At 46.7% G+C, this 27,503-nt stretch overlaps 4 protein-coding genes across 8 annotated transcripts in view; 2 read left to right on the top strand and 2 right to left on the bottom strand.

The window, feature by feature from the left end:
- Positions 1–1,181: 1,181 nt before the first annotated feature.
- On the bottom strand, positions 1,182–9,680 carry DNAJA1 (DnaJ heat shock protein family (Hsp40) member A1). Its single transcript, XM_075410558.1, has 8 exons — positions 9,420–9,680; positions 9,052–9,229; positions 7,743–7,847; positions 7,417–7,644; positions 5,935–6,049; positions 3,853–3,968; positions 3,194–3,294; positions 1,182–2,469 (listed from the first exon to the last, which is right to left on the bottom strand). Exons 1-8 carry the CDS (start codon positions 9,549–9,551, stop codon positions 2,251–2,253), a joined length of 1,194 nt encoding a protein of 397 aa, XP_075266673.1. The 5' UTR covers positions 9,552–9,680; the 3' UTR covers positions 1,182–2,250.
- A 212-nt stretch (positions 9,681–9,892) lies between these two features.
- Positions 9,893–21,194, top strand: APTX (aprataxin). Of its 4 annotated transcripts, none has more exons than XM_075411531.1 (8): positions 9,893–10,014; positions 11,253–11,389; positions 12,340–12,386; positions 14,767–15,084; positions 16,570–16,629; positions 19,380–19,606; positions 20,415–20,518; positions 20,822–21,194. In XM_075411531.1, exons 1-8 carry the CDS (start codon positions 9,992–9,994, stop codon positions 20,974–20,976), a joined length of 1,071 nt encoding a protein of 356 aa, XP_075267646.1. In that variant the 5' UTR covers positions 9,893–9,991; the 3' UTR covers positions 20,977–21,194. The 4 variants fall into 4 exon arrangements, with proteins under 4 accessions (XP_075267646.1, XP_075267645.1, XP_075267648.1 ...); XM_075411530.1 differs by having other exon boundaries at positions 9,893–10,026; XM_075411533.1 differs by lacking the exon at positions 9,893–10,014 and adding an exon at positions 10,376–10,458.
- Positions 21,195–22,798: 1,604 nt separating this feature from the next.
- Positions 22,799–23,980, top strand: LOC104338457 (actin-like protein 7A). Its single transcript, XM_009944501.2, has one exon. The coding sequence runs from the start codon at positions 22,799–22,801 to the stop codon at positions 23,978–23,980; it is 1,182 nt and encodes a 393-aa protein (XP_009942803.2).
- Positions 23,981–26,041: 2,061 nt separating this feature from the next.
- The window catches only part of ELP1 (elongator acetyltransferase complex subunit 1), a 33,627-nt gene continuing 32,165 nt past the window's right edge, over positions 26,042–27,503 (bottom strand). For both annotated transcript variants that reach the window (XM_075447247.1, XM_075447248.1), the window contains one exon: positions 26,042–26,571. In XM_075447247.1, the coding sequence (XP_075303362.1) occupies positions 26,504–26,571 (68 nt within the window). In that variant the 3' untranslated portion in view covers positions 26,042–26,503. The remainder of the gene's footprint in view (positions 26,572–27,503) is intronic.

Below are 27,503 nucleotides of genomic sequence, written 5' to 3'. Positions count from 1 at the left end.
TGCTGCCAGTGTATTTTTTTGGGACATAGCTTTTACGTCAGTCACTAGGTCATCTCAAAGCAGAATGTGAATCTGGTGGTGTATCTGCTGCCCTTCCCACATCAGTGGTAGCACCCTTTCCTGGGCTGCTCTGCCAAGGCTTCTGGTCAGCCACCCTCCTGGAAGCTAGGCCTGAGCCATCCGCTCAACTAGCTGTGGTGAATTCAAGCATGAAGCAGAACTGGCCACCACAGACTAAGTCAAGTAAGTCAAGAGCAGAAACATTACCTCCACTGTGTTGATGCAGCTATGGGTGTGGTGAAAGGAAAATGGAAGTGTCCCTGGAGGGAAAAAAACCCGCTATGGAATGTTTTTTTATGTAACAGACTATCATCTGAAGCCAAATGATGTCCTGTTGTCACCCTCAAGGCACTGCACTGAGATGTGGCTGCCCTATCTGTTTTGATACAGTGCTTAAGTGAAAAAAGAAACAAGGGTGCTTACCGAACTGAAAAAAAAGTATTTTAGTGCTGTTTAGTCTCGAGGCAGTCGTGCAGGAGTCTCTGCCCTCGCCAGAATTAGGGCTACCTTCTGTTCTTCCCCTTGACTCAGCCAAACTGTCCCTCTGATACAGCAAAGGTTCCTGCTGGTCACCTTTATACAGCTCATTGATGAGCTCATTCAAGCAGAATGTGGAAAGACAATTTGCTTACAGAATTTTAATCTTGCTGAGACAAAAAAAGCAAAAAAAAAAAAAAAAAAAAAAGAGTAGGTGAAACATGTGGGGGATCACTGCTCTGTAGGTACCCAAAAGGGAAATACATTTGAGGTACAAAACCCATAATACCAGCTGTCTTTATAAAATGAAACCTGTAATGCTTACAAGACCTAGAGATGTTTTATAGACTAACGGTTTCCAGATATTCACATTACAACACATGTACTGTCATTTAGCAGCTATTTGCAGGAAGAAAAACTGAGTTCTCTTCAAGCCACTTTTGCTGCAGAGCAGAACAAGCATAAGCTGTCCCAAGCCAGATGGCAGAGCAATACTAAACTACCATACTAGAGGTTAAATGTGGACTTGCCTTCTCAGCATGTTTTCCGAAAGAAGTGTTTTGCTAAGATTTTTGTGTGAATAGCTGTCTAAAAAGAAGGGGGTGGTGTCTTTAAATCAACATCTGGTCTAAGAAAAGAGGCAATGAACAATTTTGTTATTATATTGGAAATGCTTCATCTACAATAATTAGAACATTCATACAGAATTTTTCAAGAGTCAGCTTAAAATAATGCACACAATACATTAATTTCAAAACATCCTAGATGCATCAGTTGGTTGTATTCACTGACAGCAAGTTTCTCTCCTCTGCAGGTTCACATACGCCCACCAACAGGGCTGGTACTGCTTTCCACGCCACACCACTGAGGGGTATCTGATCTCAGCAATCAAGGTGGAAGTCAAGCTTCACACGCCAGCAGGCTGACAGACTCCAAACCGCATGTGTGCTGACAAAGCCTGGAGGTTTTTACTCATGCGTGGTAGCAAAGGAAGCTCCTGCAGCAGCCAGGCAACCACTGGCTCTATATGCAGTATGGTGCAGGACAGCAGGCAAAGAGCAGCCAGCGATGAAGAAAGCAAGCTTCACATCTAGCTCCAGGGTCAGGACCTAAGCTGGCAGAGGAAGGGACTATTCGACCTTAAGTGCAGTAGCATCAGAGAGCTTGTGGATCACATGACTTTAATGGGCCTGTGAAGACCGACCACATCCTTGTCAGCTTCATGTATTACATGGTTGCCAGTCCCTACTGAACAAACATCAGTACAAGCCCAAAACATTAACATGTTATCCTAACGGGTACAAAACTTAACTATATCTTACCATGAGTAAGTACTTGTGCATACTTTATTAACAGAGTATAAGATCTAGAATTCCTAAAAAGAACACCACAATCTTAGCCTAAGCCTGGGCAATTGCACACATACAGGCATACAGGAATTACAGGGCTTGGAACAAAAGACAAGCAGGTAAGGGAGTTTTCTTGACCAAGAGGCAGGGGTGAAGTGCAATCAACTTCATTGAGCTTGCATCCTGGAGCTTTATGCAAATTGCAAAGTCATTTTAATTACTTAGTTTATCTCTTTATGCTTTCAAAAACAGCTATGGCTGGATAGAACAACAAATAGCAGGAAGTGAGGGTGTACTACTTGTAGTTCTTCACTCATCCACTAACGCATACAAAACAAGCATCACAAGTTATTCACTGGCCCATTTATGATGTCTGACATTGAACACCGCCTCTAGGGTGATGCTCATCATCTTCATAGACTTCTCCGTTATAGTGGTGTTTTCTTTTTTGAGATGGATCAAAGTCCACTAAATCCACCTGCTCCATTTCCTCAGTTTCTTCAGTTTCCTGCCTTGTAGGTAGCAGTTTTTCAAGTAAAGACAGCTTATCTGAGGAGAGGAAGCCACTCTCTGGGAAGTTCACCTGAAAACATGAAGAAATGGAGTTACTTGAGTCTGCTTGAATGGGCCTTTTTCTATCCCACTACAGGTCAAGTACCTGCCAAAGTCCACTTTATTATCACAGATGACTTAAACTCAGCACTTAAAAAGAAAATAAATATCTAACTCACTGGGCTATTTTTTAATGCCTGCCAGAAGTTAACTTCTAACCCTGTCAGCTTAACCAAGTCTTATCCAACATTTCTTCTGCCTCAGGCTGCCCTCTGGAATCACCCTAGAAGCCAAGGACAGGGTGTATCAACATTACAGCTATGGTTGAATCTCCTCTGAAACTGCAGCAGACAGAGCCTGCTGCCACAGCTCCCAGCATTAGCTTCTCTCCAGAGAGGGAACAAGCACTTTCCAGCCCACTCCTTTGCTCCAGCACAGGGGAAGTTACTAAGCCATCCTTCCTACAGGATGACGTAAACTAAAGGACGTGTCAAGCAAATAGAAATTCACAAGGTATCCAAAGAAATTCTTCTGGTACTTGAAGTACTTTCAGCACAGAGTGTTCCAGAAGTTTTTTGTTTGTTCTGAACTGTAATTCTGTTTGGTGGTTTACATGTTCTCACCATTGTCAACAACAAATACCAAACCAGGACAACTGATAACTGGTATCTCTTCTTGAGATAGTGCTTAGAGGCTAAATTTTGGACAGATATTCAGTGCTGAACTGTGCCATGGAAATAAGCTGACCTACTTACCCTGAATTCTATGATCAGACGTCCTTTCTCATATGGTCTGCGATAAATTGGCATACCTTCATTCAACACACACTTAATAGCGCCATGCTTGACAACCTGGCCTACAAAAAGATCAAAAAAAGGAAGGGATCCATGCAAGCATCAGAAGCAGCTTTAGTTTTAACTCCTTTCAGTATTTATGTAACCTTCTGCACTGTAGTTAGACAGCTACACCAATATGTAGTAGTCTAACAGGGATTCACTGCCTCGTAATTTCTGAGTAGGAAAGCAGGTTGATGTCTACGTTACCTTCTTGTAACATCATTATGCTTCCTTTGGGAAGCATACTTACAAATTTATTAAGTGCTCCATCAGTTCCAAGGCTGAAAAAGTGGTCTTCAGAGACCCAAGGCCTTCAATTCTCATGAGGCATCCTCAGGATACAAGTATGTCCATGAGGTAAGGTCTGTTACTATATCACGCAAAGAGAAAGTTACTGCTGACTGCTATCAAAAAATCCTTTTTTGTTTAAAGATTTGTACTGCAAAGACTAGGGGAAAAAAGCTTGATACCAGCACACATCCCTTGTACATAAAGGTGGGATGCTTCTGTTCTTTTAAACTTTCAGGTTACATTCACTGTATGCTTGGACTTTTAGCAGAAAGCAAATCAACACTTACCAGGATGGGAGGTAATAATAATAGTCCTATTATCCAGCGTTGTGATAGGCTTTTGAAAGCCACATAGTGCTTCAACCAGTTGAATATCCATAGACATAAGGAGGTCTTCATCTCGTCTAAGGCAGGAGCAATCAACAACAGTCACAGGGAGGGAGAAGCAGTAAAAGCATCATACTCAACTTCAGTATTTAACTTGACAAGGACAATAAAGCTGCAATATCAATATAAGCCTGGACAATTAAATAGAGAACACTGAATACTGAGGCAGCACCTCATGCAGGCCATTACAGGAGTGATACCCATGCTGAGAGCCATTACTGATCAAGTCTAGCTATCCAAAGTGTAGGAGTGTTCTACTGAAAATAAATAAATACAGCAAGGCTCAATTGCATCCAGTTTCACTTCAGTGCTCCTTCCCAATTCTAGTAAAGTTATCTCTCCGCCTCCTGAACATTGCAACTGGGATAATTAATCCCTCCCTTTATGTGGATTAATACTTTCTCCAGTGCATCAGCTAGCTCTACATTATTCCGTTACACTCGCATTCTGAAGATCTGGTACTAGGGAAGTTTGAACAGGTGATGGCCACTCTGGGTTATGATGAAAGTACCTTCTAGAAAGCATCAAAAAGTATCTGGAAGAGAGGATGTAATTGTTTTAATTGCCTACTCTGACTTCAGTATGGCAGTGCTAGTGATGTCTGCGTGCACTGCATGTTCAAGGGCTACAAAATCCTCCAGCCTACTTAAAGAACTTGGTTATTTCACTCACCCTGTTCTAAAGGTCTCTGGAAGGAGACTTGCCCAAAAAGTTTATTTTAGACTCTGATGGGAGCAGGGGAACATTCCACTCGTCCCAGAAGCAGCATGGCCTCAGCACAACCCCACAAGACGAGTAGTATCAAGCGTTATCTAAGGACACTAGATCTGAAGGCAGTGGGCAGAAAGACAGACAAAAATAACCCACTAGAGTTTCGACTTCAAGTCCCATGTAACCATGCAAACAGTTTGGCCCAGACTGTCCCTTTGGCATGGCAGATTAAGTATCTGGTTTCACTGGAAGTTAAGAAAAATCAGCTAAGTAAGCTTGTCCAAAGCAAACAGAACTTGACTCTTAGCCTGTGAGCTCAGTGTTCCTTGGCACAGAGTTCTGGCACCAACCTCCAGAGTTCAGCACCACGAAGGACTGTCAGGCAGGCCAGCTGCAGGTTTCCCAAGAACCTTTGACTCACCGTTCCTATTTCCAAGTACAGTGCCAGTGGTTGGTGTTGAGACAAATGCTTTCTCTAAACCCACCAACTCCCTTTTTACTGCTCTGAACAGCAGCAGTGAGACACCAAGCACAACACATTTCTGTGAGATGACCAGTGTTGCTTTTAATCGGACCAAAATGTACTGGACAGACTCCTTCCACACACAGTAACTTGAATCGAGCAGTACTGTCCAGTAACACAAAATATTCAAACCACAGTCAACGCTGCTTGAGTCACTTTTGTTTTTGCAAGAAAGAACAGACAGGACTGATTACCCTGCCCAGTGCATTCAGGCAGGAAATGAAGTGTGAGAAACCACCTTTGGTCAGAAGGGTGGATGTTATATTCATTAAGTTTGTCATGAATAAGATCCCTGAGGATAAGAGAACACACTAGCAGCTCTCTGTGCCTTGAAGCCAAGTGGGCAATGAACAGCTGCCTACACTAAATAATATTCTGAAGTAAGTGATGGAGCACTATTCTAGAAAGAGGAAGAAAATAATCACAAATATTCATATATATTAAACAAAATCTCAGTATTTTAAGAGTTCTCAAAAACTCTTAGCAACTGTAACTAGTTTTCTTTGCCTTCCATCCCCTTTCACTAACAAATTCCACGTAAGACTATCTCATACTACCAGAACACAAGCAGCTGTGATTAGTTGTACCAGGATTCCTGCACACTCAGTGCTCCTCCGGCCACCCACCCAAACTCACAGGTGAATTCTAGCCATGTGATCCTATCTACTGGTACTTCCAGTGGGTAAGAGGTGAGTGGTTACCAAGGAAGCAAATAGACAAGGAACACAAAGAACTTCCAGAGTTCTTACCTTGTAAATAGAGAGTGGTCTTTTTGATCCAAGACAATAATAATGTCCCCTGGCTCTAGTCCTGGCTCTTGGTCCCCTTCACCATGGAATGTTATTTTCTGACCATCCTTCATTCCTGTTGCAGAGAACAAACACGCAAATATTTTTCATCTTTTTAAGTGAAAAATGGTAGTAAGAAATATTCTTATAGGCACTAGCTGGTACCAAGAGATCTCTGGATCTTTAAATTAGAACATCAGGACCTTCCCTTGACGCATTCATGATTTCTGTAAAACCACTCACATGTCCAACAGAGCTTAGTGGTGCCAACCTGAACTAGGTCTCAAGATTATAAAGCTTGTGTTGCAAAACAGCCACCTGCCACGATAAAGTCCTTAAGAAAAATATTACCAAAGACAGCTTTCATTCTACACACAAGCTCTAAAAACAAAACAGAACCACTGCGTACAAAATACATTGGGAACAGGTAACCAATCAGCTTCTTCAGTTTTATATGTGGCAGAGCTACCTATGAAACATGATCTCAGTGCCTGCCGAATACAAGAAGCACTCTCCCTAGGACTGTAACCATCATGTAAGAAACCTGTCTCACCCACACAAAAGTCTCTCCACTGCAAGTTCTACATGCCTCACGCTAGCTCACAGTCTGGTTTTCTGTAAGGAAGGGAAACGAAACTCTTCTCAGTGATTTCCCTCTTTAAAATGTCACTAACATATCCTTACTAGCCCTCACATGTAACGTTACTGCAGGATTTTCCCTGTTAAAAACAAATCCAGGCATTGCATAAGGTGTCCTTACACACACAACAGTTGCAAGTGATAATCAGGCACCAGCCTGTAGAAGCCACGTGCTTGTCAGCCTGCTCTGTCTTACAAGCTGCATTACACCAGAGACTTCTCCCACCAGCTTCTGCGCACCCTCCTCAAGAGGGATGCATTTTGCCAGGCAGAGCGTAGCTGCACTGCGCAGCACTGTCAGGGTTGCATAGCAGACAGAGTTCTAAGCACGAGAGGCTTAGCACTGTCTCTGCACCCTATTACTATAGCAGACCTGGTTCCCCTTCACACTGAAACACAGCAGAAGTGATCGGAGTCTGCAGGGTTTCCCTACAGGCAGGGAAAACTCATTAGGCAAGCTGAGCCAACAAACGATGAGTTCTCTTTTAATTGGTCCAGCTACCTGACCAAGACTTGCGCTTGTAAGGTTGCTTAAAATTAATTCACCGCTTACAATACTACAGGTTTCAGAATTCACTCTTAGTTACGTGCACTAGTATTAGATGCAAACGCAGAAGCAATCAACCTTCCCTAAGAACAAGTCTCTTACTTTTTACAGGCAGCAACAGGCAATTTTACTGTTTATATATTCAGCAGTGTTACTCACCAAATCGACACCATGCATTTGCTAAAGCTTCTGTTTTAGTGCTGCAAAGTCAGTCAGTACATCCAAGTTCAACACTTCCTCTTAGCAAGACACCTCACCTTTGTCAATGTGAACTTCTAGTATCTTCTTCTCTCTCACAATTTTCCTGCCAGTGCAGCTCTTACACCGGTCCTTGGGGCTGATACGCTCCCCGTGCCCCTGGCACTCCATACACACGGACTGGATTTGTTGCACCATTCCTGGCCCGATCTGGTGAATTCTGATCTGCATGCCTGTTCCTCTGCAATTAGGACAGCATTCTACCGCACCTTTCTTACCACCACGACCTGGGGAGAATGAAAATTGGAGGCTAATGGTTATGTGCTGCCAGAATCCACCCCCCGCCCAAGCTTTAGCAGCAACTTGTGTTTGGCTTCACAGCTACCTTCGCATTTGTCACAGATAACATTCTTCTGCAGTGCAAGTTTCCTCGTTGCACCATTGTACATATCTTCTAAACTTACTGACAACTGGTGTACTACATTTTTGCCTATAAAAGAAAACAGGTATTTACTCAAGTTTGAAAGCTTGGTCTCCAAGTAACAGCAAATTTCCCATGTGACTATGCTCACATCACAATAAACCAAGCCTATGAGTTTTAACATCCTGTTCTAATATAGTTTTGCCTTGTTTTGCTGGTATTACTCAATAGCCCCTTCCTATCTGATGTCAAATTCAGCAACAATTCTAATGGCTTTGTCAGTAATGCTTCTCTGTTTGAGTAAGTCAGAGACTGTTCTGTGAAAGCACAAACAATAACAGAAACAAAATACGTAGAAACTTAGACACTTCAGTTTTATAACGCAGGACTTCAGTTTTAACACAGTGACTGAACGTGTCTTCTACAAGGAAGTGGGAGACAATGCCTAGTGTCAGCAGAGTACTTTCTTCCTCTCACCAGGGTAGTTTCTAGAAACTGAACTAAGCAATTACATTCATACACTCAGGAATTAATTAGAACTCTAGCTAATTTTGCACGTTTAATTTTGTAACAGGATACCAATTTCTAGCTTACTATGAATACTTTGATACAATACTGTAACATTTTGATACAGACTCTTTTTTCTTCCCTTTGTCACCAGGTCTAACCTAAGAGGTGACAGGGTCAGCACTACTCTTCAACAGTTTAATTAACACTAGTCTTTCCCAGTGTGATTAATCTGGACTTTCATTTTTGAGCAGCATTCTACTGCAGCTTCAGCTCAATTCCACTGAAAACACAGGAAAACAAAACAGTTTCACAGACTGAATTTGATCTGGCTATCTTATTTAGATATAGTTACTCACAATTAAAGACCAAATTCACCTTTGGACACTACACTTATGGTAGCTTAGTGGGAAAAAAAAACCAAACCAAAACATTTTAAGGTAATTTAGCATTCCATTTCCTATTCAGCCTACTAGCAGCGGGGCTTATGCTCCGCCAAAGGCTTTAAAAGCACGGACTCTGGTTAGCTATTAACGCGAGACCAAACTGCCACTGTACGAGCCAAATGCCCTCCCCTGCTCATTACAGGTGTTAAGAGCTAGGGACCACGATTTCTCCGATTTTGAGAGCAAGCCAGTAACTCCATTTTAACGCTATTTAAAGTCTTACGTCTACGGCATTCTCCTCAGAGACTCTTGATCCCGTCCAACACAGCGATTACGCGGTAAAGCCTGGGAAAGCATCGGAAAGCGGCACATTGAGTTACCTCGTCTCTCTCTCTGCATCCTCCCACCGCCACCAAAGAACATATCGAATATGTCCATGGGTGACCCGAAGCCACCACCGGAGCCGCCCTCTTTGATGGCCTGCTCGCCTCCTTTATCATACAGGTCCCTCTTCTTGGGGTCCGACAGCACTTCGTAAGCTTGGGAAATCTGCTTAAACTGCGGGAGACAGACAGACAGGCGAGCCTCAGACAGACAGACAGACAGCCGGGACTCGGCCTGCGGACCCGGCCGCCCCACCGAGCCCAGCCCTCCCCGGCCGGTCCCCCCGCCCTCCGCGCCAGCTCTCCCCCTCCCCCCCCCGCGGCAGCCGGCCCCGCGCCCCGTCCCGTCCGGCTCCGCCGCCGACCTTCTCGCCCTCATTGGGGTTCTTGTCGGGGTGGTACTTCAGCGCTAGCTTTCGGTAGGCCTTCTTCAGCTCCTCGGAGGAGGCGTTGGGCTTCACGCCCAGCACATCGTAGTAAGTGGTCTCCTTCACCATGGCGGAGGGCGGCCCCTGAGCAGCGGGCGGTCCCGCACCCCGCGGCGGCGGCTCCTCACCCAGCGCCGATCCCGACTTTTCTGGAAAGTTCCGAGCCGGTCCCGCATCCGGGCGCTTTTGAGACGGCACCGCCCCGCCCCGGAAGTCCCGCCCCGCCGGCCGTCGGGCTGCGGAGGGCGCGCAACCAATAGGGACGGGAGGCGGAGGGCGGCTGGCCAATCACCGCCGCCCCTCGGCGGGCCAGCTCGCTCGCCGCCGCCGCCACTCCCGGCGTGCACCGGCAGTGCGCCGCACTGCGCATGCTCCGGGCGCGCTGAGGCGCTCGGCGGGGGGCGGGGACTTTCCTCCGCGCCGTGTGCGTGTCGGCGCGCGCCCGCTGCAGCTGCCTCGCGTGCCTCGCGCGCACCGCGGCAAGCCCCGCCCCGGCGCCTCCGGGCCGCATGCTCCTTGCGGGGAGGCACCGGTACGCAGCCCGGTACGCAGCGGCTCCCCGCCTGCCGCCTTCCCGGCCGGGGCGGCCCGACCGTGCAGGCCTGATGATGGCGGCCCGCCTCGCCGCCCCGCTCCGCGCCACCGCGCCTGCGCCGGGCCGCGCGCCTTCGCCGGCCGGCTGGTCACGCGGGGCCTGCGCCGCGGCAGCCGATTGGCTGGGCCGGCTATGGCGGGGGTGGGGCCCGGCGTTGCCATGGGGACGGGGCCCGGCTCCGCTCCCGGGCTGCGGCGCCGCGGGCCGGTGGCCGTCGTCGTGCGGGGCCTGGCGGGGCGGGGCGGGGCGGGGGGGAGGTGGTGCCGGGCCCTGGCTCTGGCCCTGGCTGTTGTCGTGTGGCGGGGGCCCCACCCGGACCATAGGGTGGCGGCGGGCGGCGTCCCGAGCGGCGGAGGGCGCCCGTCCCGAGTGGCAGGCCAGGTGGGGGGTGCCGCTGGCTGGGCCCGGCCGCGCGTCGCGGGTGTCCGAGGGAGTGCCGGTGTGGCAGTGAGGAAGGAGGGTTGCTTTCCCCGGGGATGAGCTCCCCACAGAGCTGGAAGGAGGAGCGGCCGGCAGGCGGGCGGGAAGGCGTGAATCTGGGGTCTAGGGTGGTGGCGTGGCCCATCTGCAGGCAGTTGCTATGTGGAGCTGTCCCTCGCCCTCTGCCTGCTGCCGCTTTCTTTGTTTAGTGGGCGTGTTCATCTCTCAGATCAACTCTGATTCAGTGGGAAATACGCTACTGTTGATCACAGAATCACAGAATCATAGAATGATAAGGGTTGGAAGGGACCTTAAAGATCGTCTGGTTCCAACCCCCCTGTCATGAGCAGGGACATCTTCCACCAGACCAGGTTGCTCAGAGCTCCATCCAACCTGGCCTTGAACACTGCCAGGGAGGGGGCAGCCACAGCTTCCCTGGGGAATCTGTTCCAGTGTTTCACCACCCTCATGGTGAAGAATTTCTTCCTAATGTCTAATCTGAATCTGCCCTCTTTTAGTTTAGGGCCATTCCCCCTTGTCCTATCACTACACACCCTTGTAAAGAGCCCCTGTCCTTCCGTCCTGTAGGCCCCCTGATGCTATGCTTTGTTGTGAATTTCAGAAAGGTGAACCTGGTTCACAGAAGTGACTTGGCTGACGAATGGACTGGCAGCAGGATCTCCTGGACCCCCTTCCACAGGAAGGTGACCCCTGGGGACGCTGCTTAGTAACATGCTGTTTGTTTCACTCTGTAGCACGGTGATGCACGTGTGCTGGCTCGTGGGGAAGGAGAAATGCAGTCAGCGTGTGAAACTGCCACACTTGGAAGCGGTGGTAATTGGGCGTGGCCCAGAGACTGGGATAACGGATAAGAAGTGTTCACGGCAGCAAGGTGAGGTTTAGCTCAAATGCTGCTTTCTGCATGCAGCAGCAACCAGACTTGTGAAGAGTGTGAGATACAAGTACAGCACTCGTGTTTATTGGTAATCATCTTTCTTCTTTTTGGCCAGATTACAGTGAAGCTAGCAGACCAGTGTTTTGGCCTGATTCATAAGCCTGCTTTGAGCAGGGTCTAAATGGGAAATGACAATTTTTCCTTAAAATCTAATCAGGCTTTCCCTAGAGTGGCTTCTGCAGTCACTGGCTTGTGATCTGCATGGTCTATAGTGTTGCCTGATTCTGGAAGTCATCAAGCTTTTTTTATAAGCATTTACGGAGATCTCTGGGTCCTAAAAAATCAGAGGAGACACCTAATAACAGGAAGTTCACCATTGTAATCTAAGGCATTGCACCTTAACAAGAGTCCCCAGGCCCACAGTCCTGTTCCATTGCCTGTGCTCCTGCTTTGTGAGTGGCACTTCATCTCCCTGGTCTTCCACCAGCTGATTTTTAGTATGACTTGCTATTTTGTCGATGCGCTGGGAGAATACATAAAAATATCTGTGATCTATAAAATACTCCCCGTCTTCCCTGCCTTATCTTTCTTCCCTCTGGACTCCGTCCAGCTCCATGCCTTCTTGTCACAGAGGGCTGGTGAGAATAGCAAGAACCTGTAGAAGACTTCCATAGATTTCACCTTTGAATAAAGGTGAAGTAATTTTGCTGATCCATGACGTGAAATATGCAGGTGTGACTCAGTTGTATGGACTGGTTCTGTTTTACCTGTGGTCCTGGAAACAGAGGATGAGGGAGAAGTATTCTTTGCGTACATTCACAGAGATCAGCTTCAGAAGGTAGCAGATCTTAAAATACAGGACTGTTTTCTGCAAGGGGTGGCTCAGCAGAGTTCTAGCCTTTTGATTCACAGAGTTTTGTGACACTTTGTTCTTTCTTTTTTTCCAGTTCAGTTAAAAGCAGACTGTAATAAGGGATATGTCACAGTTAAGCAGGTATGTTTTCAAATGGGTGTACAATATTTCTGTTGCTTACTGGGACGGTTGTTTGTACTTAAACTCCACAAGTGCTGCAAATGGTGTTTCTGATCACTGGGTCTGAAGGGCCTGAGGTTGTTTTATGATCAAGGAGAGCACAGAGAGTGGTCCTCAGAAGGGATCTGTCTTTTTTTTTTTACTGTGATGTACCTCAGTGGAAAGACTGCACTACTTCCAAATACGCTCCAGACTTGCAGCATCGGGGCGCACTGCTCCCAGTCCTCAACCTATTCTTCCAGGCGCTAGGTTTGGGAGATCTTGGAGTTCTTCCTCTAAACTTGCTGATCTGCCTCCTGAGCCTTAAACTTCTAAAGCTGAGGCAGCCCTTTATTTAAGGTCAAATTGGTTCTTGTGTTTATGGGACTGGGCAGTTGTGGAAGGTCTTTGTTTTGATGGTTAATAGAGCCAAAGGTGTGTTCACCTCTGGGAAGGGACACGAGGCAGCACTGATGGCATTCTTATGTTACTGACTGGATTGATGTAGGCCCACTGTCACATACTTATGAGGACAAGTATCCCTGAGATAATATGAAGGTAAAATTCTCTGGCTTCAGGTGCTGGGGTATGTATGTGCCTCTGCAGCACCAGCATGTGTAGACAACACATCAATGTGTTCTGCCTACTGAGGAGTAACATCCGTCAAAAGACCCCCAGAGCTCAGTAAGCAGGGGGACCCCACCAGTACCTGCTGAATCCCGTGAGGGTCTCTCAGGCAGTTTGTGACAGGAGTCAGCCTTAGCCACAATTGGAATACTGTGTAACTGGAATACTTTGTGGCAGTGGGTGCTAGCACGCTTTCACTGCCTGCGCTGGAGTGATTTGTGTGTGGTACAGGCTTCCAGTGGTCAGTTGTTTGATAGCATGTTGGCCGGGGGCATGTGAAGTGTACTTGACTTGAGTGGAACTGCGGAGCTGTAGACTGAAGAGATCCTGGCTGGGATCATGCGGGTGCTTCATCGCAGTGAACACCAAGTGATGAGAGGCGCAGTACTGTCTGGTGAAACAGGCAGGTATCGCAGAGACAAAGCTAAAGAAACACTCTGTGACAGAGTTTATCAGTCACAAGGAAGAACTGGTTTCCTAAACCTGGTTTAATGCATAAACATTAACGAAAAGGGTTTTGCTGAAGTCAGAGAGTTCTCTTTCCCTAGGGTCACCCTCATGATCAGGCAAAATCCGTCTATCAAGCAGTCGCTGTAGGTTGCCCACGCCGCTTTCTGTTATAAGCTATGCCTGAGACAGAGGAAAATGTGTTGCTTTTCAATAATTACCTAAACGTCAGGTATCTTCTCAGTCTTTAAAACACTGTTTTGAGGGGAAAATTATTTTAATAGGGTTGTAAACTGATGCAATGAGAGAGGCAGATAAAAATTTGACTTTGCTGTGCTCATTTTCTGCTAGAACAGAATAAATAACAGAGTTGGTTTTGTGAAAGTGTAAGGTGCAAAATGAAAATTAAAGCATTAAAATGCAGATAGGCTGGTATATACTTTGCGCAAGCTGAGGTGGACAGAGACGTTTAGCCTCTCTTGAAGGAACAGGCAAGTGTTGTCACCGTGTTTGAACACAGTCTTCTGTGTTGGAGGAGGGTTGTCAGATTTGGCTTGGGAAAGAACAAAAAAGACCGGAGTAAGGAGCTGATCCCTGTGTAGTGGAGTCTTTTGGGGGCTCAGAGAGACTTTTTTCCTCTTCTGTTTTTTTTCTCCCCTACAGCGGAGGCAGTGTGTTGCAAGTGTTGGCTGTGCTTGGTGAGCCAGTGGTTGCGAGTCTGAACTCCTTTCTCTCTTGAAATGAGACAGAAGAGTGTGCTTGTGTATTTGAAGACAAATGTCTTGATGGGACAGCATTTGGTAGAAATAGAAAACAAAATGTAATAGAAAGGAGAAGAAAGAGAGAGTAAAATAATTTGAAAACAGGAAACTTGCTGGGGATGATTGGACTAAAGTAATTTGTTAAAACCACTGTTCCTCTTCAGAAATAATTGTTACAAAAGCTGTTACTATTTTAACAGTTGTTTAATGTGGTTTTTAATTTTTTTGAGCCAAGTGCAATGTGGGTCTTGCTGTGGCTCTGTAGCCAGCAGCTCCAGCGTGCCATGCCCCTGCGGGTTGTGTGCTGACAGCTGTGGCTCCAAGACCAGCCCATAGAGAGGTGTCTCCAGTGTTGTACGTCCCTGATGCTTTAGAGCAGGTCGCTGTGGGGAGATGGTGCAGTGAACACAACACACATTTGTTTTCCAGGATAGTGATATTCCAGGACAAAGGAGTAGTAGTTGGCGATTCCAGTTACAACATCATTTGCTTTTTTTTTTTTTTTTTCATTTTTCTCCCCACCAAAGATAGGAGTCAACCCAACTAGTGTTGATCTCGTGAATATCGGCAAGGATGAAGAGGTGAAAATGAAGCCAGGCCAGGTTCTGCATATTGTGAATAAACTTTATCCCTACACAGTACAATTTGGTGAAGAGTCAGGGAAAACTCTTACAGAAGCAGCAGAGAAAATACAGGCCAAGAGGATGCCATGTGAGGACGATGATGTAGAGCTTGTGCCCAGAAAAACAATGAAGATGGAGGTGGTGGATACACAAGGCAGTTCTGCAAATCCCAAGCTAAGCAATAGTGGTGTATCTCCACATGAAGGACCTTCGAGCAAAAAGGCAAGTGTGTTGGTATTAGTACTTGCACTGTTTCTCCTGGGGTTGTCTCCTTCGTCAGGGCTGTGGTCTTCTGTGGGTGCTACTGGTGGGGAAGCATCCTGGGTGAGCACAGATCCTCAGAGTATTCAGTGCACGTGAGCTGACATGCACTGAGGCAGACTCTGCTCCTGATATCACTGAGGTCCTGAGAAAGTTAGGGACCCATTCTGACCTGGGCTGGGAAGTGGGTAGGTGTGAAGGAGCTTGCTTGTAGCGAGTGAGGGTTTAGTCTCTGGTTCCTGCTGCAGCTTCTGCTGGAAGGGCAGTCCACATGCACTCAGTGTAGCTGCAGTGGCGCAAAGATACTGTCCTGGCTCTTGAGGTGAAATCTGCTGTGTTACAAATAGAACAGTGGTTATCTACAAGCTTACGCACAGAGAACAGAACAACTTGACCCTACATATTTTTTTTTTTATTTCTTTGGGCTTTTTCCTCCTCCTGGTCATTCCTTACAGTAGAATGATGTTTATGTTAATGAATGTTACGAGCCAAAATCTTTTGAAAGGGAGTTTTTAACCCTGTTGACACAGACAAAATAAAAGACTGCTTAGTGCATCTGGAACTATAACAGTAGAGTTGCTGGAGGAGAAGACACAGAAATTAAACCCCTCAGGACAAAATTTCAGTCCCAGGTTGTGGTGGGTTAACCACTTAGTTTGTGAACTCAGGCTGGTTCTATTAGGGTCAGATTTGTGGTGGTATGAGCAGGCAGGCAAGACGACTCACACTGTTTCTCTGTTAGCATGGTAATAATGTTTGAACATCTTACTCTGTAAGACAGTGATGAAGACAATAATGCCTATAAAGTGATCTGAACAGATAAAACATTATCTGTTTTGAAAACGGTGCACTCGAGACAACCTTGCATTAAGTGTTCAGTAACCAAGTTAAGAGATATCTGCTAGTGTTGGCTTGGCCTTGCTGTGCCTATCTTGTTTTCTGTACAAGCCACTCCTTGCACAATATCAAAAATTAAATGCATCTAAGAGCAGGGCCACACACCACAACTACTTCTTTCTTCTGTGCAGAGCAGCATGTGATAGGACAGTCAGTGGAGGTCCTTATACTTCCTTTGGTCCTTGTGATCTGTGAAGCAGAGGGTCTTTTAGTAAAATAATCTGTCATCAATAGTAATCCAGGACTGTGCCATAATATGTGCATGCAAATTATTAAATTCAGAAAGGTCTAGAGCTCTCTGCTGTTAAATTTCCAACATTTGAATGACTGAGCTTTGAATCTTAACAGTATCTTGTTAAAAGTTTTCAGAAGTACCTTTGTGGGGGCAGTTGGAGTAGGTGTGTTGGCATTTATGGAAAGGAAGTAATTCAGCTGTCATTCAGCTGTTATTTTACTGTTGTATACTAATGAAAGTACTGAATGCTTTAAAACATATAATTTGATTCTTAATTCTCTTATAAAAATTTTTTTTTTCCTTCTGTGCTTTAGGAACATTTAGGGCACTGGAGTCAGGGCCTGAAGAGCTCCATGCAAGATCCAAAAATGCAGGTAAGTGCTGTACACTGTACTTTACAGTAGTTCCTGTCTAACAAAGTCATCTGAGCTTTCTTTCTTCCTTTTGTAGTTTACTTTAATGATCTGATTAACCAATGGAGTACTGCATAAGGGCTGAATTGTACTTGCATCTCCACTTGGGAGTCTACTATACTGATTTTGCAGACTGTCATTATCTTAATTATCTTTGAGCTCTCTTCATGGTCGAATTTGGCCAGCAGGTTTTTAAAAGGCTGCTGGGAGAGCAGGTGAGCAGTGCAATTGCTTTGTTTCCTCAGGGAAACCAACTAAAAGGGGGGTGTGGTTTGAGGCTGAGCAAGCAGTGGAGGTTCCTGTTTTATGGCAGTCAGCGCTGCCTTGTTTCCAAGCCTGGTGCGGTTTCCTGGTTTCCAGCAAACTTGACTGCAACACCTCTGTGCCAGCTGAGAGGATGTGACCCTGGCTCCTCCTCCACCCGGTTTCTTTGTGCCAACGGGAATTTCCTGGGTGGTTTCCTTTATCCTTCTGCAGATGCTCTTCCCTCCCTCTGCTTCCCTGTGGCTGCATAGTAGTTTTCCTTGGCCTCTTTTTTTTTTTGTTGTCTGCTGCCTGCTTTTGGGGAGGTCAGACTTGAGTTGCAGAAATCTGACAAATGTCTTGTGTGGCTGCAGTGTATACACACTTTCTTGTTACTGTATTCTGATGGAGCCCTGAGAGAATTTTCCCTATCCATGTACAGAACCTACTTTCATTTTATTTTTACATAGTGGCAAATACATAGACAACTCCTTCTCAAAACCAAGTGTTTTAGCTCAACTCCAAAACAGGGAGAGTGCTTTCCATCAAAATTGCCCTGTTTGGCAGGGCAAGGCCTAAAGCTTGAGTCCATTTAGCTTGTATTTTGGCTGGTTGACTGCTGCACGACCATCTTAACACTAGAGATGTGTTTTTCCCTTTGTACTTCTCAGCAAGAGTATGTGTTCAGGAGGATGGACATTGCAGACACCTGTGATACTTAGTTCTTGAAATCACCAAATAATTTCAGTTGGAAAAGACCTTTGGAGGTCACCCAGTCTGACCACTTGCACTTGGTGTGATTGCTTCAGCTGTTGTCCATTTCAGTTGTGATGATGTCCAAGGGCAAGGACCCCACAGCCTCACTGGGCTCCTTCAAGTGATGATCACCCACAGGCTGAAAATAATTTCCTTGATAACTAATCAGAAGGTCCCTACTTCTTGATTGATTCCCCCCCACCGCCCAGGACTAAAGTGTTGAACTGTGTCGAGTTGTAGAACTGGATGCCCGTTCCCCTGGGAATGCCAGCAGTTTCAAACGAGTCTTTCTATGCAGAGTGATAAAAGCTGTTGAATTACTTGCATACTTTTCAAGTGTGAAGCTTCATTTTCATTCTTTAAGCAGAATTTCATATAGCACTTAGCAAGACAGTGCTTTCTTGACCCAAAAGATAAGCTGGTTTTAAAACTGTTCTTTGAATGTTAGAACACAAGGAACTGTTTGTGACTTAGTGTTAGCTTTATTAGTTGTGATTCTGAACTAAATACACAAACATTAGAACTCCTATCTTTGTTTTTCAAGCACATATTAAATAAATGTCAAAATTTCTTTCTTCTAAAAACACTTGATCATGATCCCATTCCCACTGGCTGCATATGCAGACGCTAGTGTGTGTGTATAAAAATATGACAGCATCAACCAGTCTGGCTGCTGAAAGAATCAGTCCTATGATTCATGTGCTGGTAAAATTTTAATCTTCCTTCCTGTAGAGCAAGACGGATCAGCTCTGTATGTGAACATATGAGAACAATTAGCAAAGATGACAAAGAAGTCATCTTTCTCTCACCAATAGATGTGCTGCTAAGAGATCAGAGACACAGCACACAGTCTGTGCTTCAGAGCCTGACAGATTTTTATTGCCAGGGGCCATTGTTCCCCCTGTTCTCCATATGCTTTGCTACTGTTTCTCTTCATCACCTGCATCAAATTGTTGCAGAAGGCAAAAAAAAAAACAAACAGGAAGAAGGGCATGATAGATAGGAATCTGTTATCCTTTTTGTGAGTGATCTTACGAAGGGGCGCATTGGGTGGCATGAACTGAAATAGCTTGGACTTGAATGTTTTTGTAATGCCGGTGGAGGTCTGAAGCGCCGAGCACGCTATTTGTAGCACCCCTGAGACTTGAGTTTCACTGCAGAAATCCATGAAGGATGAGGCAGTGTGTTCCTACGTGCTCTATATTGAGCACAGTGCCATGATTTTTGTTTCAGTGACCGCAAAGCTTGAATGTAGCCGTATGGGAGTTTCCTCAACCTCACCGCTTTCTGAGTCCAGGTGATATTCAAGAGAGTTCACATCCACCTGTAGCAATGGTTAACTTATTGCTATGTAAGAACAGAAAGCTTTTTCCTTAAAGTATTTAAAGAGGGGTGCTGGAACATCTCTCCGTGGCTGCCTGGTGCGTGGTATGGAAGAGGGTGCATATCCTGGACCAACTTAGTTCCAGCAAAAGTCATCCTTGAAGTGGAATGCTCTGCGGCTTGGTATTTCTCCCCATCTAGTAATCTCTCCTGGCTTTTTTCCTGGCAGTCCCAGTGGCACTAGCAATAGATGCGTGTGCTTAGGCACTGCTGCAACCACAGTGGGACATGCAGATGGATAACATCACAAAATCCACTAAATATAGTGCTTATAGGAATAAGATACTTAACCTTCAATCAGTAAATAATATAGTTACTTGTTTTGCAAGGTTTACAAAGATGATAAGACTGTAGTCATCAAGGATAAGTATCCCAAAGCACGTTACCACTGGCTTATCTTACCATGGGAACCCATTTCAAGCCTGAAGTCACTCACCAGGGACCATCTTGAGCTCCTGGAACATATGCACGCAGTTGGGCAAAAAATGATCGAACAGTGCCCTGCCAGAGAGAGTCTGGAGTTCAGACTGGGTTACCATGCTATCCCCAGTATGAGGTAAGACCTAGGTGAGTCATCAGGTGCAGACCCCGTTACACACATTTGGGACTAAATCTGTAACATGGTCTGGCATTGCTAAAGAATGACTAATCCTCCTAAATGCTGCAGCTGGGTGTCCAAGTCCTGCGGGTGCAGCTGTGCACGTGCTGCTGTGCACATGCTGGTGGGGACGCCCGCTGGGTTGCCCCGGTGGAGGTCCGCAGCTGGGGCTGCAGCCCAGTCCCGGCGACAGAGGTGGTGCTGGCAGTGGCCGAGTGCGAGGGCATCCCTCCTCCCAGAGCACTGATCTGGGATCAGAGGGTGACTTGTAAGCCCAGCAGGTCCTGCCTGATGCTGAGCAAGGACCTGAGTCTTGTGTGTAGGTAGGTCCGGGTCTTACAGCATCCAAATGCCCGTGGGTATTGCAGTCAGTGTTCCTGAGTTGTTCTCCCGTTCCTGGACGAAGCTTTGAGTCACTGGTCAAGCCCCATTCAGGTACTCTAGAAAGTATAAACCTTTGGTTTATTGAAACCACTGCCTCTGCCTGTTTGGAGACTTGCAGAAAAGTAGACTGTAGTTAGGGGCCGGTGGAACATGCAGACTGGTGACCTTGACTGTTTGGGTGAAACGCTTGGCATGAGACAGCGCTTCCAGAACAGGCTGGGTTTCTGCTGTCACAAGATGGTGGGTCAAACGTGGCAGGACTGGCCCACAAGGCTGGCAGTCCAACCCTGCTGAATCACGTTTGCCGCTGGTAACTACTGCAGAAGAACTTGGAGCATTAACATTCTTCTTCTCTCTTACTTACGTAACATATTTGTTTCAGTCAGCTACATTTGCATGTAATCAGCCAGGATTTTGATTCTCCGGCCTTGAAAACCAAAAAGCACTGGAACTCTTTTACTACAGACTACTTCTTAAACTCTCAAGGTAATGATTGGAAAAGGTATTTCATAACACGCAGTCCTGCTGGTGGGTTCTGGCTTTGGCTTTTTTCCCAGACTAATGTGTAAGCCGTAAATCCTGTTGTAATAAGTGAAAGGTTTTATGTCATTTCAGATACTGGGGAATAGCACTAAGTAAAAGTCAGCAGAATTTTGTGACTGGTTTAAATTAGAATGCAGCGATGACATGCTGTGCCTGCGAAGCAGTGCACAGAGATTCTGCAGTGTCATGTGTTTCATGACGCTACGTGGTCCCAGTGCCTCCCGTCTCTTTTGGTTTTTTTTTCAGATGTGATAGAGATGGTAAGAGGCAAAGGAAAGGTGGTGGTGAAGGATCACATCTCTGAACTTCTCAAATTGCCCCTCAGATGCCATTGTTGCAAACAACAGCTGTCCACTATCCCGCAGTTAAAGGAACATCTCAGGAAACATTGGCCAAAATGACTTTGCAAAAAATCTTCGTACAACCTGTCTTCAGATTTCAGGCTAAAACAAAGACCTCAAAATGTTAGTGGATGTGTATGTTTTTTGTTAACTGGAATGACAGATGTAACGTGGGAAAAAGTAGCCTGGAAACAGCAGTATACTAACTTTGTAATAGCTTAAACAAAAAAAACCCAGCATAAAATAAAGTGACTTCTGAAACTGTAGGTGTGTTTGCAGCTTTGTTGTGGTACTGTCACACTGATCTGTGTGTGAACCGAAGTCTGGAAGAAGTGTTTTGTTTGGATGAAAGGATTTATTTTAATTGAGAAGCTGAGGTGTGGAGCCCAGTTCTCGGCTTCTACTGAGAAAGGAAAAAAAAGCAAACAATGATTTAGAGGTCTTTCTCTTGATGACTGAAGCTTCTCTTAAGTGATAATGTTGCAGAGGCTGGTGCGGCTGACTGAAAAACTGTCAAAGGAATCTGTGAGAGTGTATGGGAAGGAGCATCAGCTGCAGCATTCCCACCTCGCTGTGCCACTGCATGGCTTGAAGGTTTCCATGCTGCTGAGCTCCTCAGCTATGGAGCAGGCATCGCTCCTCGCCAGGGTGCCAGGGCAGTCACTGCTCAGGCTCTAAGAGGGACAGCCTCTCTCTTTCATGTACAAGGATGTATTTAATCATTTCTACATAAAATACATCTGTAATGCACAATGACCAGCTTTGCCGCTCCCCAGAGTAATAAACTATCAAGGTTTGCAGTTGCTTGGCTGCATGTGTGAAGGTTGGTACAGAAACTGTGTGGTTTAACGCTGCCCTGTTTCTCCACACTGGGATTTTGGTGAGCCCCTATCATTGGACTGTTGTTGAGATGTGAACTCTCCGACAGGCAGCAGACCAGTAGTAACAAAAATCCATTTCTGGGTCCGGAACTGGTGTGCAGGGTTCGGTTTCATTCTAGGCCCAGCTGTGACTTGCTAAGTCAGATGCCCCCTGGGTGAAACGGCTTTCAGTAAAAGAGCACAGACGGCTTTCGTTACACAAGGAAAATGTTTGTAACGCTGAGGAGAGGGTGTCCTCTTCCCCCACGCTGCAGCATGTCACTACGCCCACCCCGATGGGGCACACAGTCACTTGCTGCTGCCGGCAAAGAACAAGGATGTTGCTGTAGTGCAATGGGGGACAGTAAAGGTGAGGGGCTGGCTGCGGCCTAATTTCAAACACCAGGCACACTTTATTTTTTGCTGGCGTAACATTATGCCTTAATTTAGAAAGCATAACTTACAAAAAGAGAGGAACAATGGCAAAAGCGCAGCCAGTCTAGGGATCTCAATCTTGATGCGGTTAAACTAGGGCTTCATCCCCCCCTGCTGAGGTGAAGTTGTGCTAATGCTGAGCCAAGGAACCATTCTGGACCAAAAGCGGTTGCAAATGCTGGAGAACTGTGGTCTTCCTCACGTGGCAGATGCAGGCCAGAAAGGAAAGCCATGCTGCTTCGCAGTTAAATGTGCTGGTTGTGCCCCACAGCGCGTCACATCTGGGTGGGTGCCAGGCTTCTTAGTGCCTCTCAGAGCACAAACACCTGCACTCCACCCATACAGGAACGGCACGCCACTGACTAAGCCATGGCTGTCACACACTTGCATGCAGAGCACTGGTTTCTAAGGGGCGAGCCGACACGTGATGTCATAAGTCAGTGACATCGGTAGAACCACTGCCACTAGGGCTCCAAGCACTGCTGGCCGCAGGTGGAGCGGTGGCAGGGCAATGCTACCAAGAAGCGTCTCCAGCACTTCACACTTCACTGTGTGAAGCCACAGCTGCACAGCAAAGGTCTGCAAGAATGGCAGCAAAGGACAGAAGCCCTCTGAGAGCTACGAGGGACAGCCACGTATCTGCAACCAAGAGTGACCTCAAGGCCAGGAAGGAAACCAAAGCAGTAGTTGTAGATATTGGCACAGGTTACTTCAAGTGTGGCTTTGCAGGGGACCCATGGCCTTCCTCTGTTGTTTCATCTACAGTTGGTAAGCCCATGAGGGAGAATGGGAGCAACCAAAAAGCAACCTTCGTTGGAAGAGAGCTTCAGAACAGCAGCATACCCTTACCACTCATCAAACCAGTAACACGTGGCACAGTGGTGGACTGGAACTGTGTCCAAGATATTTTGGAGTATATTTTCCAGACGGAGATGAAGATTCAGCCAGAGGACCATGCTGTTCTAGTGTCGGTGCCTCCCCTGTGTTCCATCACTGACAAGGAGAGATACGCCGAGATGATGTTTGAAGGAGTTCACGTGCCTGCTGTCCACATTGCCTACCAGTCCCTTCTATCCATGTACTCTTACGGAAGAACCTCAGCTCTCGTTGTGGAAAGTGGCCACGGTGCTTCGCATGTGGTTCCCATCTATGAAGGCTATATTATACGTAGCATCTTTGGGAGAGCAGATTATGCTGGCTTGGACATCACACATTATCTCATGAAGTTACTAAATGAGTCTGGAAACGCATTCACAGACCACCAGGTGAACATCATACAAGATCTCAAAGAGAAGTGTTGTTACACTTCCCTGGACCTCACACAGGACTTGAGTTTGCCTGTTCAGATGCAACAAATGGATTACCAGCTGCCAGACGGACGCCTTGTCACTGTAGGCAAGGAGAGGTTCCTCTGTGCTGAAGCGCTCTTCAAACCAGCCTTACTTGGCTCACAGCAGCCAGGGCTATTGCAGCTGACACTCTCCTGTCTCAAGAAGTGCAGTGCTGACATCAACAAAAAAATGGTGGGGAACATCCTCCTGTGCGGTGGCAGCACGATGATGGAGGGCTTTGCCAACCGCTTCCAGATGGAACTGGCCAGGTTGTGCCCTAATGACAACTTCATCATGGCCGCGTCCCCTCAAAGACAGTCTTCTGTCTGGATTGGTGGGTCTATCCTGGCCTCACTCCACTCTTTCCAGGACCTCTGGGTTGACAGGAGTGAATACGAAGAACATGGTTCTTCCTGCATTTTTAAGAAGTGCTTCTGAGGATGACACTGGGTGCCTTAGAAAGACCAGTGTTGACAATGTGTACCTCAACCAGTTTGAGAGGACCTCCCTGATGTCCCTTGCTGTAATTAAGAGATTTCTGCTGGAACTGTATTACTTTTGTGATATTGTGTGTCTGAAATAATAGGTTTTTTCTTTTGTATTTTCTATTTAATGAAGCTAGACAGCAGGCAACTGACAAACCTCTAATGAGACAATCAGGCTTCCATACAACCACATTTGCTTAGATATTGGGACATTTCTTAGGCTAACTCCGTATTTCTGCATTAATGGCTTGCTTCTGTTTCTGATAACTGCATCTGCTTGTAAGAGCCTCCACAGAACTCAAAAATTCAACATGTCTCTAAAGACAGCAGCTAGGCCAGAACACATTCCAAGATGACAGGCATCACTAAGAAAGCAAAGGAGCGTCCTAGCAGAAACGAAGGGCAAGCAGGCTGCTGGCTGCTGCTGAAAATAAGGTTCAGCAGCTGCAGAAGGAGGCGGCAGGACATCCGCCCTGGAGGCTCGTGGACACTAGGTGCTGCTTCCAGCTCCACTGCTCCTTACTCCAGGTTCACTCAGGAGGGAGAAGGGTAGCGGAAGACAACAGAGTTCAGTGAAGCATTACCATATGAATGATTTAGAAGACTGATCTTCCACCTAGATGGCAGATTCAACGTGATTTTGCCTTGATGGGACAACAGGAAAACATGTCTAAGACCAGAGGGTCTTCAGCTTTGACCATCACCATGATGGAAAAGCAGAAGAACCCATATACATACACTAAAGGAACTGCTGTGTTCAGGCACAAGCATGAATCCTCAGTAAGCTGGCAGTAAGTTTCACCTTTTCTTGGGTTCTTTACAGAGGGAATTTCTGTCTAGGCCATAGATTAGGCAAGACCTCAGCATTTCCTGGCATTAGCAATGTCAAGAATCGGTGGTGTCAGTGTTGCATTTCAGTGGCAGGGCCAGAGCCCTTCATACCCTGGAGAGGACTGCGGACTCCTTCATCAGCCCTCTCTCCAGATCTGAGAGACAGCTTCTGTATTTCATCTTCGACTATGTTCTGCTACCATTTTGAAGACCCAGATCCCGTAAAACACTCCTACCCTGTGCAGCCTTTCACATGTTTTGCTATCTCAGGGCTTTACTCTTGGAGAATCTCTTTCCAGTGTAGTCACAGCACTTGACAAGAGGCTTAAGCCACCCCCACACCACCCAGAAAAGGCCACATAACTCAGAACAGCTGGACATAAGACCACTCCAATGCTTCATGCAGCACTGACAAAGGGATGTTCTACCACTCCAACAACCCCAAGCCAGCACAGCACACAGTCCAAGCCCATGTGGCCACCCCAATCTGGTAAGAGTTCTTGCGTCACAAAGAACAACGGCACCAGACACGTGCCAATGCCGTGCAGCAAGAACACAGCCCATCGCAGTGCCATTAGATTTCCCCAACAGACACGAAGTGCCTTGTTTGTGCTGGCATTTTCCCACAGCACCTAGCTGAAACAGCTTGCACTGAACACAGTGGCTGCCAGGCCAAAATTAACTGAGGGAGAGGGGGGCTGCTACCGCTGACAGGGCTTCCAGCCTTGCCTGAAGAGTTTGTCCCCTTCCTCTACTTCCAGGACTGCTGCTGCTACTTCTTGAGTCAGACCGCAGAAGTATTCTGGGGTAAAAACTAATTCTCCAGTATGAGGTTAGATCATTTTCCAGCTGCAACAGCTCTGCAATAGCACACAGCACAATCCAGGTACCACCACTGACCTGTCCATGCAATAGAGCAACATCAGGTCATCTTTAAACTCGGACAATCTGGGTAGTATTACCCAGCAGTGTGACACTGAGACTCCCCACCCCAACCCCTCCCCCTGCTTTTATTCATGTTTTCCTCTACCCCAGATCTCCCCGGTGTGAACGGGCACACTCTCAGGACAGTAATGGCTGTTGGTACTGCACAGTTCTCTCTGACGTAACACAGTGATTCTGATGAAAATCCGGTATTGCCAACATCCAGCTTTGACAGAGAAAACACAACTCATTTGTTTAGCAATTACAACAATTTGCTATTTGGTACAGACTTACTGCTGAGATCTCTAAAATGGGCTGAGCAGCTTAAAATGTGACCTGTCGTCATGGCAGGTACCATCCACGGGAGGGAGCAATGGCGGAGAAAACAGCCCGTCCAGCCCCGGCGGCGTTGCTTCACCCAGAAGGGAGGGAACAGTGGTGGGAGGTGCTGGAGTCAACATCAGCAGCGTTCAGAGCTGCACACCCCACTACTCCCCAAGCTCACAAACCACCTCTGCAGTGGGACGCGAGTGACTGTCCCTATTAGCCTGATGCCATACAGGTCACAGCCACAGTTGCATCAGGTGGAGGGACCCTTCACTTGCACAGCCCTAAGAACAGTGTATCAGGAACACCAGGACCACAACAGTTTCTGTAAAGATGTAATGAAATTACAGAAAAAGTCTCAGTTCAGAGTACACTGGGATTCCTTGGCTTCTAGTTACTGGAGAAGATGCAGTTTCCACTGTAGATTTTTATTGAGTTTTGGTGGAATAAGTAATTCTGGATCTGAAAGGCAAACAGGACAAGTGTCAGAACAGGGTAACAGCAGTATGGTTTCTTCAGGAGCTGTAAACTACTTAGTCTACTTTTATATACATCGAACGACACTGAGAAGTCTTTAACACACAGCATTTCTCTTTAGTGACTGGTCACCAGCCTGCACGGAAGAGTGCCCCCGGCAGAACTGCTTACAGAACTAAGTCTCTGGGGCAAATGAAGTCCCCTCTCCATTAAGCATTATTGTTCAGAACGAGAAAGCAATAATCAATGGCAGAAAGCAGAACTCTGTTCATCCACCAACAACCAGGACTTCATACACAACAGCCAGCTGGCTCTGTTAAGGGTGAGTAAGAGGCACATGGTCTTCTCTGGAGCCACCCCTGGCAAGGGGCAATAGGCAGGCCGCATGTACAGGTTTATTAAGAGGATTTATCCAGGCAATTCCAAGACTAGTAGGGGAAAAGACTGTAGGACTAGAGGAGAAGAGCGAAGACAGAGGGGAGATGGGACCAGACCTTGCTATGTCTCTCAGCCCTAAGTTTGTATTAGCTGCAAAGACTGCAAGATGGCAGAGCACCACGACAGACTGTAGCCTGGTCTGGTGAAGAGCCTGGCCTCGCTGCCAAAGCCAGATAAGAAAATTCAGCGGGTGAGTTGCAAGTAGAATTATCTAATACATTCCCTAAGAAATCAGACTTCCAATTCCCTCACAACAGACAGACGCTACGCACACAGGAAGCCACGGGCACAATTCAGACAGTAGTTTTAGCACAGGACTTCAGACCAAACAAAACCTTATTAAGCAGGCTGCTCACTTGCCACAAGGTGGGAGGGTACACCAAACAAGAAAAGCAACAATCTCCTACAACTGAACAAATGCCACAACTGTTGGCAGGTAGCAATGCCTGGAGAGCCTCAGAGTCCACCGACCTTAATGA

The sequence above is a fragment of the Opisthocomus hoazin genome, chromosome Z (genome assembly GCF_030867145.1).
Source record: "Opisthocomus hoazin isolate bOpiHoa1 chromosome Z, bOpiHoa1.hap1, whole genome shotgun sequence".
Classification (NCBI taxonomy): domain Eukaryota; kingdom Metazoa; phylum Chordata; class Aves; order Opisthocomiformes; family Opisthocomidae; genus Opisthocomus; species Opisthocomus hoazin.
The sequence above is the reverse complement of the archived record's forward strand: the minus strand, read 5'-3'. Positions and strand labels throughout refer to the sequence as shown.

What these genes read in the sequence shown, in the direction of transcription:
- LOC104338457 (XM_009944501.2), top strand. Translation starts at nt 22,799, where the DNA reads ATGGCAGCAAAGGACAGAAGCCCTCTGAGAGCTACGAGGGACAGCCAC.
- APTX (XM_075411530.1), top strand. Translation starts at nt 9,992, where the DNA reads ATGCTCCTTGCGGGGAGGCACCGGTACGCAGCCCG. An exon ending in GATATGTCACAGTTAAGCAG is followed by an intron (nt 12,387 to 14,766) that starts GTATGTTTTCAA and finishes TCCCCACCAAAG; the next exon opens with ATAGGAGTCAACCCAACTAG. An exon ending in TGCAAGATCCAAAAATGCAG is followed by an intron (nt 16,630 to 19,379) that starts GTAAGTGCTGTA and finishes TTGTTTTGCAAG; the next exon opens with GTTTACAAAGATGATAAGAC.
- DNAJA1 (XM_075410558.1), bottom strand. Translation starts at nt 9,551, where the DNA reads ATGGTGAAGGAGACCACTTACTACGATGTGCTGGGCGTGAAGCCCAAC. An exon ending in TATCTGTGACAAATGCGAAG is followed by an intron (nt 7,645 to 7,742) that starts GTAGCTGTGAAG and finishes CATTCTCCCCAG; the next exon opens with GTCGTGGTGGTAAGAAAGGT. An exon ending in GTCTGATCATAGAATTCAGG is followed by an intron (nt 2,470 to 3,193) that starts GTAAGTAGGTCA and finishes TCATGTTTTCAG; the next exon opens with GTGAACTTCCCAGAGAGTGG.